General features: G+C 53.5%; 3 protein-coding genes across 3 annotated transcripts; 1 reads left to right on the top strand and 2 right to left on the bottom strand.

Annotated features, from left to right (window-relative positions):
* Positions 1–984: 984 nt before the first annotated feature.
* Positions 985–1797, top strand: PG985_006476 (uncharacterized protein; the record flags this gene model as incomplete). Its single annotated transcript, XM_066826245.1, has 4 exons — positions 985–1186; positions 1243–1362; positions 1422–1625; positions 1694–1797. The coding sequence occupies 4 exons, from the start codon at positions 985–987 to the stop codon at positions 1795–1797; spliced, it is 630 nt and encodes a 209-aa protein (XP_066685852.1).
* Positions 1798–2446: 649 nt separating this feature from the next.
* Positions 2447–3223, bottom strand: PG985_006477 (uncharacterized protein; the record flags this gene model as incomplete). The annotated part of the gene is made up of 2 exons (XM_066826246.1): positions 2447–2526; positions 2584–3223. The coding sequence occupies 2 exons, from the start codon at positions 3221–3223 to the stop codon at positions 2447–2449; spliced, it is 720 nt and encodes a 239-aa protein (XP_066685853.1).
* Positions 3224–5932: 2709 nt separating this feature from the next.
* On the bottom strand, positions 5933–11098 carry PG985_006478 (LipA and NB-ARC domain-containing protein; the record flags this gene model as incomplete). The annotated part of the gene is made up of 5 exons (XM_066826247.1): positions 5933–8514; positions 8568–9538; positions 9666–9841; positions 9894–10817; positions 11096–11098. Coding segments are annotated over 5 exons (4656 nt in total), but the record flags the coding sequence as incomplete, so codon positions are not given.
* Between the last annotated feature and the right edge of the window lie 2213 nt (positions 11099–13311).

Consider the following 13311-nt stretch of genomic DNA (forward strand, 5'->3'; position numbering starts at 1 on the left):
CTGATTATTCCCAGATTGCAAGAGAGCTGTGCATGCGACACACTGTGAAAGGGTCGACAACAAAGTGCAAGTGCCAAGGGAGAAAAAAGCGCCACGAGAGAGAGAGAGGCATGGCGGTTCACTTGTAAACCATTTGAAGGGGGCCACGGGCATATTTAGTGAAGGGAAGGCTGCCGCAGCTTGCAGTTCAACACGCATGGAAACAAAGTTCAATATGAAATGAGATAGAAACAAAGAGGACAGTCACACCTTTGAAGTATGGTTTCTCAGCAATCAGTTATAGATCAACAAGACTGAGCGAGCCTGAGAGATCTCGAGTATGCGTAAGAAGTCGACGATATATACGTGTGGCGGGCGAAGAGTAGTGGATAGGGTATCATGTAAGCGTTATGCATGAGGCGCAGGGGCAGAGAAGGAAACGATGACTGCCAGTCTAAGAACACACGGAGCACGGTACGGACCAAGACAAGAACAAATGGAGAATGCAAACTAGGCGCTGCCCAGGGAGTCCGACAGATGCAAGATGGCAGAGATGTAGTCGCGTCATTAAGCAGGTCGCTGGGGTCTGACTGTCTGTCTGTCTGCGATGTCTGTCTGGTCTACCGGTATCTGCCCTCGGAGCTACAACTTGGGGGAGCTGGGTCTGGTGCGGGCGGCAGGGCGGGCAATCCCTGTGGATTCGAAAAGAGGTGACGTTGGCGTATGGTCGAAGGTTTCCGTTACGCCACGAATGTGGCTGACAGCCTATGTACGGAGTACAACATTCCCTCCAGCCCGCATAATCCTCGGCTGAACTGCTCCAGGCCCAAGAGTCCGAGCTTCTCTTGCTTCCAACGTCAAAGCTTCCCAATTGAACGCAGCCTGCCCGTGGTAGCTGCCGCTTCAATTGATTGCTTGCGTTGCGCATTTTCGATACCCGAGTCTCCCCCAACGTCCGCCAAACCCCACGAAGCGCTTGTGTTGGCACATCACAACCGCCCCAAGATGGCGAACCCCCATCCCATCACCATTCTGCGCCCGCAGGAGCCCTTCCACGCGAAGAATGCTGTCAAGTCGTCAGTCTCTGGCGGCCTGGTCGGAGGCGCCGCTGGTTTATTCACCTCCGCCATCCAGAACTCCCTCGCCAAGACGAACGTTGGTGCTTGGGGTGTTGTCACGCGCACCGGCGGCACTGTCGCTGTCATGAGTACGGCCAACTCGAATACCTTCGTCCCTTGAATGGAGCTAATTGACCCCACGCAGCCGCCGCTCCCGCCCTCTACATGTTCGCCAAGGACGCCTCGGCCAACCTCAGAGAGAAGGACGACACCTGGAACACCACAATCGGAGCTTTCCTTGGAGGAGGTGTGCTCGGCCTCAAGTGTATGTACAGATCTTGCAACTCAATTGGGCTTGGACCGGAAACCTGACCGTGAAAACAGCTGGTCGCATGCCGCAAATCTTCGGTTGGGGTGCGGGCGTTTCCATCGTCCTGTCGGCCTTCAGTTTCACCGGTGGTAGCCTGGCAGGCAAGGTCAAGCACGAGAGACCCGATGTCATCGACGAGTACGAGAGAAAAGAGTACCTGCGCAAGAACCGAAGGCGACCGTTGGTCGAGACCATTGCGGAAGTGGGCGAGGGCCGAGGTAAGATGATGGCTTAACAAATATGTCTTGGTTCGCGCGCCCCCGTCGCATACTAACAACTGATCCAGGTATTGAGCCCCCGGGATACGAAGAGAGACGACGAGAGCGGATAAAGGCCAAGTACGGCGTCGAGATCGACCCTGTCAAGGCCACCGTGGATGGTTCGGACTAGATGCAGAAACCAACCAAACAAGACTTGTAGAACTGTACATAAAGCAATCGGATTTATTTGCGTCGCACAAGGGACGAATATGGGCTTGCGCTTTCTATCCCGTGACGGCCGTGATGTACCATTCATTCCTGGTTATCCGCAAGTCCTTTGCCATCCAGTAAGTGTTAACCGAGCTCCCTGTTTCCCCAAGTAATATGATGATCCTTTCGAGGCTGTTAATGACTCGTACAACGAGCATGATTCTTTTACACCAAATTGTTCTATCTCTGATAATTACAACTGCTCTTCCCAAACTTATCAACCTTCAATGGCGAAGTCTTCGGCTAACGTATCAATCAGTGTTGCGTCCCCCGTCGTAACGCGCAAGCGAGCACCTGCTGGTACGGCTCCGACTTATGTCGAGTATGCACACAAGCTGATAGGTTTTTCTTCAGTGCCTACTCTTGGAAGGGGTATGGTATGATGAACAAGAAGCTTGTGCTTATTGATTGCAAAAGACTGGCTAGGTACTCGAAGATTATAATTATGTACAAAACACCTATGGATATAAACTTTTCACATTGTTTGTTCGCTTTTCATCTTTGCAGATCCTCAAAATGAAACCGTCTCAGCTGAGGACCAGCCTGACAATCCCCCTTTGATTGGGGACCTAGTTGGCATTCAGGGAGAAGCTGGAGACAGTGAACGTCGCTGGGCCACCGGTGAAGGGCTCAGTTCCGAATTGAGCAGCTTTCAGGGAGTCAGCGAATGGCGCGATTATGAATTGAGGACCGCGAGACGACTTACTAATGAGATACTGGTTGTTGGCCGGGAAGCCCTTGTTGCTGGAGAGGTAGTTGAAGAAGTCCTTGATGTTGGCGTTGAAGGAGTTGGACTGGCTGGGGGCGACGAAGCTGTAGACGTGCATGGCGCCGTTGTAGCCGTCCCAGAGCTCCCAGGTCTTGCCGGCGACGTTGACGGTGCCGACGTTGCTGCCGATGGGCTGAACGCCGCCGAGGCGGCCGAGCCAGATCATGAGCTCGTAGTCGCCGCTGCTGGTGTCGTGGTTGGGGTCGGCGGCGGTGAAGAGGTCGTAGGCGACGTTGGCGCGCAGGTTGTTGCCGCTGTACTGCCACGAGGCCGAGGACTGGATGGAGCCGATGGAGGCGACGGTGCGCTTGCTGTCGAGGGTGCGGCCGGCGTACGGGTAGGCCTTGACGTTGTTGTCGCCGCCCGCCCACTGCCAGTTCACGTGGAAGCCTACGCTGTTGCTATTCGCGTAGTCGACGTAGGTGCAGCCGCTGCCCGAGCCCGAGTTCTTGCCCCACATGTTGTTGTTGAAGTAGTAGCCGCTCGAGGCGTGGTAGCCGTACTGGTCGCAGAGCGAGGCCTGCTGGGCCACGCCCATGGACGCCAGGGCGCCGAGGACGACAAGGGTGCACTTCATCTTGAGAAGGGCTCTGAAGCGTGGCTCGGTGGAGAGGAGAGAAGAGGAGGGGACTTCAAGTGAGGGTGATGCTTCGAATTCAACAGCTGCTGCAGGTACTCAACATGATCTCTCCAGGCCTACCGCCGGCCGTCGAGGTCTACATATATAGATGATTCGAGTCCTTCTATGACGATGCTGCCAAGTGCTATAGTTGTTTTGTCAGGAGCATGTGGCGTCAGGCTCAAGCAGCCCGCCGACTGATTTGGGAGACATGGCCAATCAGACCCCAGACTGGCGGGGGGGCTTATACCAGCTCAGGGGTGAGAGGGATCCGCAGCTGTCGGCCCCGATTCCTGGCGTTTCCTATTTTAGCTCCAATTCACTGGCACGGCATATGAACGACCTCCGCTCTCAATTGAGACACTTCCGAGGGGGCCATGGCCAAGTCTGGGCTTACTGTAGTATAGCTCCTAGTCTTTCGGCCCTACTCCTCTTGCCGCGCGCCGGCGAACACATCATGTCGCGAGCCCTTTCAGGGTCCGGTAGTCTACCTATACCTAAACGAACTGAGAGCTATGCGGGGAAACGTGCTATATAACTCGAACGACGGGTCGGGCGATGCTACCCTGACTGAGATTCTGCAGGCGCACATAAATCCACGAATCAGCTGCGCCGGCCAAGCTTGATCGACACGGCCGTTACCCGGTTTCGACCATGGCCGTTTTCTCTCATCGTTCCCTCTGCGCATCAAATCATGAGCGCATCCAACCATGGGACTGGGCCGACTTCCTAGTCGATTTCCATCCCATGTCGTGCAATTTACATGCCAACCAGGTTCGGGCACAGCCTGGGGTAGAGCTGACCGCCACGAAAGTTACCACGCGGGTAGAACATGCACTTTCAGCATTCTCGGGTGACTACTCCGCGCCAAGGTGCCGCGACGCTTGACACCCCCGGTCCAGACCCGGCTATCATGTCGGCTATGTCACGATTGCGCTGGACTAACAGGAACAGCGTTGGAGCCTACTTCGGCCATCTTTGACAGCGGAACAGGCATGGGGAATCCCGTCATTTCGCCATGGCATCCATGATATAAATAGGCTACTCGTGCTACTGGTGCGCTTGCCACAGGGGATAGCTCATCATAGCGGGCTGCGATTCCTCTCCCGCTATTGCAAAGGGCTGCGTACTCTATAAGCGGCCGGGAGAGAAAGGAAAATGCCTCCATTCAGGTGTGCGGTGAGGGGCCATGGATGCCGAAACGGATATCCGATATGAAAAAGAAGAGGAGATCATGTCTCACCCACACCATATGGGCAATATCCGTTGATGGGTCCACACATATGGTCTTCATGGCGAAGATGGTCATGTAGGTCACAGTCTTCCTATGGTACTTTCTGGGGTATGTACTTCTTCTTGGGAGAACTGAGTTTCGAGTTGCCAGCAACACAAGCAAATTCCATGGTCAATAATTTTAGTTGAAGAGTCGACTGTGAATTGTTAGTCTTTGGCGGAGGCCAGGGAGCAGAGCGAATGCTCGACTGAGAAGTGACAACCCCTGTTCCCAGCTTCGTTCAGCCTCAATAAAACATTACTCATATGCAGAAGGTCCAAAGAAGGGTGGTTGACTGTAGAAAGGGGGTACCCCGTGGTAACAAACAAGACACGTGTAATACCATTCCCGCGTAATTGCCGGCCAGTGTGAGCATAGTATGATCATAGTACTGTGTGGCTTACTTGCTGTATACAACGTTCCCATGCAATGTCGAAGCCTCTTTATTTCCACTGCTTTTAGTATCCATAGCGATACGGCCGTATCTAGCAAATATGTACTTCTATAGGTATCACTTTGGCATGGGAAACAAAGCAGTGTATATTCCCTCACTATGGTTGTGCTTGCACTTGCATTTAGAGTCAGGGGCAACATCACACGACCTTCGAGCCATATTTCCAGTGTAATACTACCCTCCTTTTTATAAGCAATTTCTATTGCACCTTTTGCAGCTCTACTGGGTTACTACATACCCATTGTAACACACTGCTCTAGTTTTATGTCACTAAATCTTCTATTAGTTTGCTTAAGCCTTGATTCAGGAGTATTCGTATATCACAATCGCCCTGTTCCAGTAGGACTAATACTATTCCATGGGGCATTTAATGTGATGGCTAAATTTGAGTATTATATTGAAACCTCTGAACTCAATGATTTCTGATCCCATCTCGAAGTTGTGAGCTGAGTAAGATGACCTAGATACGAATTCTCTTGAAGCTTGAGACTGGAAAGGGAAACTTCTCTACCCACCCGTCAACTGAAACAGGGGCTCTGAAAAAGAAAAGGAACGGAAAAAAGGGAGTTGTTCCCAGGCCGGTGATGGGAGTGAGCAGACGAAGCCATCACTCTGGTCAAACCGCGGCTTCACAATCTACTTGGCCAGGTCTTCTTTACACCTCATACCCTGGCCTTTCGAAGGCTAAAAGGGCCGTGTCGAATTTCATTGTGAAAAGTTGGCAAATAAAAAATTGCTATACTACATGGATGGTCTAATCTAAGTTATGCTCCCAATCTATCTAGGTAAAACAACGTTTTTCGAACCAGGAAAATGCGAACAAATGCGAATACTATTTACTACTCTCCTCGCGATGCGCAACACAATCAGCTAGTCTCTACCCCAAGATACCCAGCCCAACACTCCCCCCACCGCTGCCTTTCCCTCCCTGCCGCTTACTACGACTCGTCCGACTTGGCCTTGGCCCTGGCCCTGGAGCCCCTGTCGGAGTGGCACCAGCGCCGTTGGCAGGGCCGGGCGAACTCGACCCAAACTCGACTATCGACCCATCGGCCAGTCGGATCCCCCCTGACCCGGCTGACCCTGTCCGGCTCATAGCCTCACCGCACTCGATACTATGCCTGGCCATCCCCTCAAAGGCACCACTGGCGCCTCTCAGATCAGGGCTTACCCTGGGGCTCCTCCTGAGCCGCCCTCCTGCACTCTCGGTCCGGCGGTGCTGAGATCCCAGACTCTTGCCTCGCCGTCCCAGTCGGCTCCAGAACTTGGCTTGTTTGGTCTCACCCCTTCCATTGCTTATGGCGCCAGGGTAGACGCCTCCGTCACCTCCCATGATGGGGCCAGCAGAAACCGTACCACTCGCGCTGCTAATGCCGCCAGCATCGGCCGCGCTCTCCGCACGTCGCCTCCCTCTGATTGATTCGTTGTAGAGACTGTAGCTCGTCGGAGGTGTTTCGAGCTCGAAGCCTCCCAATTGCGGGCTGGGCTCCGTCTCCACGACGCTGGGTCGACGCGAACGCGGCCGCTGCATGATCTGGGGGCTCTGCGAGGGGCTCCGGGCGAGCGGGCTACTGGAACGGTACTGCGCCGAGGGAGAGTGGGGAAGCGGCAATGAGTGGGTACTGCTGGAGCTCTGGTGACTGTGGTCACGACTCATAGGCTGGCTGGAGTAGCCCTGCGGGTGTTGATCTACGGAAGCGGCCCACGGCGCAGGGTGTACTGCTATTGGCGGATAGCCCGTGGGGTGCACCGGGACGGTATGAGGGTACGGCACTTGAGTCGCTTGAGACCGGATCGAAGACACCGAGTGTGAGAGGTGCTGCTCCGATTCCTCGCTGATGTCGGCAAAACTCGGCTCCGGCCGGCTATACAAATCCAACCGCCGTACACTGTTGGAAGAACTAACCGGTGAGGTACGCAGAGCACTAGATGTGTTCACTTCGACAGGAATAGGGGGTGGTCGGAAAGGTCCAGTATACTGAGCTGGACTCGAGTGGGCCGTTCGACTTGGTGGGTCAGATGGAGGCCTGCTCGCCCGGCCTACTAACGGCGGGGATGGGAGCTTGGGAGAGGTACGCTGAAGAATGGGCGACTCATTACCCAGTTGCATGTCCGAGGTGAGCGGTTCTGCCGCCAGTGGGCTCGAAACCCTGACGGGGCTAAGACCCTCGTTGGAGACGGGCCGGTCATTCTCCTTCAGACGTTTGATAGTATGAGCAGTATAACTAGAAGATGGAGCGGGATATGATCCAACCACGTGGGAGAAAGTGGGGATCGGGATTTCCTCTTCGGGCGACGACGGCTCAGCGAAAGGGTTCCCGGTGTAAGATGGACGGCCTGCGATGAGCTTGGGTCGTACCGGCGGCGCGTCGTTGAGCGGGGATCTGGTCATGTCGACAATAGGGCTGCCATCCTCGCGCGGCGGTGGCGGGTTGATTTTGGATATTTTGTTGAGAGTTGACTCGGCATCACTGTTGGCTGTGACTCTGCTGCTGTTAGAAGGTAGGATGCTGGTGTCCTTGTGGCCATGCGTGTTCGTGTGGCTGATGAATCCCTTTACGGTCTCCCTGCTAAGGCTGACTCGCGGGTCACTCAGAATCTGCGGGGACGCCCTCCATGATCCCGCGTGATCTCGATACCGTCGTTCCACGTGGCGCTTCACCGTACGATGGCTTGATGCAGGCGCTATACTAACAGGCTCGTATGCCTCAGGAACTGAGATGGACTCGAATATCTCGGTAGGGGCCTCCTCGGGTGTGACCGTCCGCGACACGCTGTCGTCGTCCACTTCTGGCATACCGTAGGGCCAAGTGACATGCCAATGGTATGGGTTATAGTCGCCAGGGCTGTACACAGATGGCGACTCTAAGGGGGTGGTGTTGTCGTCCCATAGATTCCATTCGACTATGCTCGGGTTGCTAGCAGGAGTTGAGACCGAGTCTGCTTCTGAGCTACTGCTGGTGCGCTCAAATACAGACACAAGGGGTGCTTCGCCTGAGCCTTCCTCATCGTTTGATCGCTTTCTCTTGGAAAGATGGTCAATCCTGGCCTGAATGCCTTCTAGGCGCATGTCCAGCTCTTCCCAAGGCACGGCGAGTTCGGGATACTTCCGCTCAAACCGTTCTATGCAAGATGCTAACTTCTTCCCGTGTATGAGGAACCTCCGGTAGTCCTCTGGCAAGCCGGCCGTGGAATCCTCTCTGACTCGGCGGTCGCTTTCATCAAAAGCGTGGCAGAAGACACGTACGGCACGTTCTAGCCAGAAAGCCGCTTGTTTCTCGTCGGCCAGGGTGTCGATGAAGAATGCCTGAACGATGCTATGAATCCTCAGGATGTCTAGGCTGTCCTGGTTCATGTCGACGCTACGAGAGCTTTTCCCACTGTTGGAGGAAACTTGGTCGTTCTCGTTACGTTCGATGAGGGCGAAGGCAATCAGAACCTTGAGCGTACTGTTTAACGAAGACCTCCGCGTCTGCGGGTCATACGTTTTCATCGGGGTTCTCTTGTCCAACGCACGAATACCTGATCACTTATTAGCGAGATCCCAGCGCCTTCACAGGGTTCATATTGCTCACCTAGGACGAGCATCTCCACCGGGACGTGCTGGCCGAAAAAGGCAAGAAGCGACATCAAGTTGAGCGCAGCTACGTTGCCACGGTGCTGGAGCTGTTCTTTGACTGCACGGTAAGCCGGCAAATTGCCAGCCTTGGGTCGACTTCGATAAGATCGGAGATACTTGGACAAAGGTTCTCTCGTAGCCTTCAAGTGCAAAGCAGCCACATGAATCATGAGCGGCAGTCGTTCCATAAGCTGGACTAGCTCCTGGGCCCGACTTAGATCATCAGAATTCCAAGGCTTGCTTTTCCCCATCTCTTCCAAAAGCAGTTCCTGGGCTTCTCGCGCCGAGAGCGACTCAAGAGCTATCACCTGCGGATTGTCGAACTGATAATCTTCCGGTGTCGTCTTCTCGGTAGATGTGTATATTATGCTCGTTCTTTTGGTGAAGGGGATAAAGTCTTCCAGATTTTCGTAGTCGAAGTGAACACCATCCAGAACGAGAAGCCAATCTTCGTTGCTGCTGAGCCAGCTGTGCACAAGCCGGACCATTTTCTTGGTATCCGCCACTTCGTCCAAGTGCTTGATTCGTTGTGATGCCACCGACCTGGCAATATCCCAATAGCCGTACTCCAGCTCTTGTAATGACTTGCATCTGATCCAAAACACCCCGCCAGGGTATTCGTCTTTATGCTCGAAGACGTATTGACGAGCCAGGTGAGACTTGCCTCCACCTGGCATGGACTGAATAAGTACTGAAGAGGTTCCTCTTGACCGCCTCTCCTTATCCATCAACATCTTGTGTAGCTTTTTCATCTCTCTTTCCCGGCCCTTGAATAGTGTATTGGGTTTGAATGAGGATGGTTTCACAAATAGAGGATCCGATGAGGGAGCCGTGTCTGAAGTGGACTCTTGGGATGGGGGCTCGAGTCCTGGCTCGGGTTCTGGCGAGGATCCTTGCGCGGGTTCCTCTGGGGCTGGAAGGCTGGGCCTATGGACGGCATCAAGCATTGAAGGAGACTTGAGTTCTGATAGGGACTTATTAAGATTATCAAGATCTTGTGCTACGAAAACAAGGAATCAGCCAAATATCCCACAAACATTAGCGCTCAACGAACTCGCCGTCGCTATCAACGAACTCCTCAATCTCATAAGGCAAAAGGACATGACCTGATCTGCTTTGACGCAAACCCCGATGGGAACGACCGGGACTAGGTAGAGTTGAAATGGGGGGTTCTACAGAGAACGTACTTGAACCTTGACCTGACTGTTGAGCGACTCGTTGCGATTTCAGCTGCGTAGCGTTAATATCGGGCCCCAAAGATCGCATATGTTCCGTTGCTTACCCAAGGCTGCATCCTCTCTGTTACTTCATGTTGCGCCCGTGCGAACTTTTCTTCCTCCTCGACCCGCCACCTCGTCGAAACCACATCCGGTGCTTCTTCGGCCCATTCTTTAATGGTGATGGCTACCGTCCGGTAGCCTGGCGAATTACGGCTTTCAAATTTGCACATGCCAGAGTGCGTTGCTTCGATGGCGAAGTAGGTAACGCCGGGAAGCTGCGGACTGGCCGACTGAGCATCCACCACGAGCATCTTGGTGCCCTTCAAGTCGGTCTTGTGGTTCTCATGAGCCATGAGGATCTTAAATCGCTGGTAGACGTCCAGAAAGTGGTTGTTGATGTTTTGTAACGTTTCGTTGTCTCTTTTGAGAGTCTTGAGCAGTACAGATTCCGAATGCCAGAACGCCTTGGGTACTACAGCATCCGACATGCCTTGAAGCATGACTGCCCACGACCCCATGTCCGAGCCCACGTGGGGAGTGCCCAAAAAGATAATACCGAACGTGGAGACGAATATTTGGCGGTAGTCTTCATGCTGAGATGCCCTCAGGTCGTTTGAATATAGCAGAGCTCTTTTGACAAGTATACCGCCCAGGCTGTGGCATACCCATATGATGGGATTGCTCGACGACTGTTCGTCTTTCCGATAATGCGTCAGGCTCGTCACCAGGGTTTGCGCGTGCATGAATATGAAGTTGTCTGACGGGTTGACGCCATGCTTCTTCGAGTAGACGTCTGCATTATAGCCATACACGAGGATGTTTGCGCGGGTACTCCTAAGCGAATGTGGGAGGAGATCCGTTGGCCAGAAGACGTCGTTCTTTGCGGTCCATGTTCTTTGGGGGTCCCCGTTGAGTCCATGGACCAGAACCACATCGACCTTCGCATCCGGGTGTGTGTATACAGCTGTCGTCTCGAAGCGAGATATCTGTTTATTGATCGAGGCCTAGGAGTCAAGAGATAATTTGTTAGCCACTGATAGGAGGTATAGCCTCGTCCGGTTCCCTCCTCGACGACCAAAGGTTCAGCCACTACGCCAATAGAGACGGGGTCTGAGACCGAACCAAGCCATCGCAAACATTCATAGTTCGGACGAGCTTAAATCAACACGTGCGCCTGAAGAAACAATGGAATGCGCCAAACAGCCTATACATGGGATGCGCTGCGCAAGGAGATGCGAGGGATAACAGGAAATGCATCACTTACCATACTTACATTGGCCAAGGCCAAGGCGTAGTAGGCTTGTTGTTGTTGTTCTCACTGCTGTGTCCGGCTGGGGACTGACTGACTGGGTGTGATTGAAGCCGACCAAAAGGTCCAAACTAGGCAGTAACTCTACGCCCGCCCACTTATATAATGAAAGTCGAAGTTCGGTATGACAGAATCGCGCATCGGCAATTCGAGGCACAGTAGAAGTAGAGATGGAGAGGTAGAGAGAGAGAGGCGCTGTTAGCGAGACATGGGGTGCATGCCCTACGTAAGAGTCAATCCTACGCCATCTGTGAATAGCAGCAGCCAACTCGGTGGGTAGGACCGCGAGGATTCCAGACACGAAACGTTACTACATACATCCAAGGTCTTCGAGGGTCTGATGATTCAAGTAGCGGAGTCCTGTGTGCTTTAGAGATTGTGGCTAGCGCTGTCGAAGTGGTTGGGCGGGTTCAAATAGTTCTGCACGACACAAAAGGAACAAGTTAAAAACAAGAGCAGAATAGACGACGATGTTGGGGACTGGTTATAGACGCCTGCGTCACGGGTCCCAGGCTGTCACATTCCCTTGGGGACCGGTGTTCCAAGTCAAGACTGGCAGGGTGCGTGATGGTTGTTGGACCAGCTGAGCCTCCGGCACCCCCCTTATTTCCAGTAGGGCTAGGCGATAACGGGCGTTAGTTGGCCGCCTACGCAGCATCTTGTCCCGCCATCTGCACACCCTCTTCCAGCGGGAGGCCAGGGTCCTCTTTCTCCAGGGTACCCCCCCTGCCCGCTGCCCTCATGTTTACTGGACTTGGAGGGGGGGCAGGGAGGGCCAAGGCATCCAAATGCGAACGATGACGACTTACCTGTCCCTAACTCAGGAACACGGCCGGCACTCACTCACTCACACACCCACCCTGCCCAGATCTGGATTTCCATACAGTACTGGATCTGTGTGAAGCGATTTCAAACATCGATGGCAACTTTTAAGCTTCTGTCTCCCACGAGGCAGCCGAATTCTTAGCTGCAACGCAGACGCCACACAAGGGAACTTCATTTGGCAGCAGCGACTGCCTGCCTGCCTGCCTGCCTGCCTGCCTGCCTGCCCGCGTTCTTTCTGCACTGCGACGCTGCAATAGCAGTTCCACGACAGCCGCTAGCACTGAAGCTTATCTTGAGAACCATGTCTGGATACGCGCATAAGCCGGTTCGGCATTCAATCAGATTTGCTGCGCTGCTTGCTTACTTGTACATGCTTTCCCGCGTACATACCGGGTGATCAATCACGCCTCGTTCCCATTTCCTGTCTCGCATACTTCTTCAGCATTGGGAGATATTTCATGTATGCCCAGTCAGGTAGCGAGCATGGCGACAAATGGTTGAGACAAAGAGGATCGACGCGCAACCATTCAATAGTCATTCTACGTCCGAGTAAGTGAATCATTCGAGGGCTGTGCACTATTTCTACACCGGGGCAAATGGCGGGGCAACAAGATGCCTGCCTGTTGTACAGAGAGGGCCAAACGTATTCATTTACGTATCGTCGTGAAATCGGATTGGGCCATGGCGGTGCCAACAGTAAGGGAACTCGGCAATGAAACTTTTCCATGCAGATTACCTAAAGATTGCTCGCATCGTAGTGTCGGGCTATTGAACTCAACCCCCACAAGAAGGAGGCTCACGAGGTTCACTCTCAGGTAACATCGGTGATGCAATCATCCACGTCCTGAGTTGGAAAGTAGTCACAAGAGCGAGGTACGGGCTTCTACGGGCAAATAAAAAATTGGGGGTCGAAGCAGTGCTGGATATGTCTTGCCTTGCAGGTCACGTTGTACATCCAAGCGGCTGTGCCTTGTGCTACTATATAAATTGACGGCAACCGACCGTGATCGCAATCAGATATTGCCAGGGGCCAGGGAATCTGCTGTTCATAACGAACATGCCATATCGATCATTCTCCTGGTCATGCAAACTCGTGAAGAGGATAAGCCTTGACTACCCGCATTCTCCAAGCCCATCTATCTGCATTCGTAAAACTTGAACACATCGATACGGCCCTAGCTGGGGGTGAGCAAACACAATCCCATTGAGACGGGACAAGTGATTTCCCCGCCGGAGTGACTCAAAGTTGATGACCAGCCTCACTTGAATGCCTGTGGTCGTGCAGGAACCCACTCTATACGGCCAGATACTAGTGTACAACTGAGGGCTATGGAGGCCTGACTGAC

This window comes from Apiospora marii, assembly GCF_038362585.1.
Source record: "Apiospora marii strain CBS 49790 chromosome Unknown utg000004l_segment0_segment0, whole genome shotgun sequence".
Lineage (NCBI taxonomy): Eukaryota > Fungi > Ascomycota > Sordariomycetes > Amphisphaeriales > Apiosporaceae > Apiospora > Apiospora marii.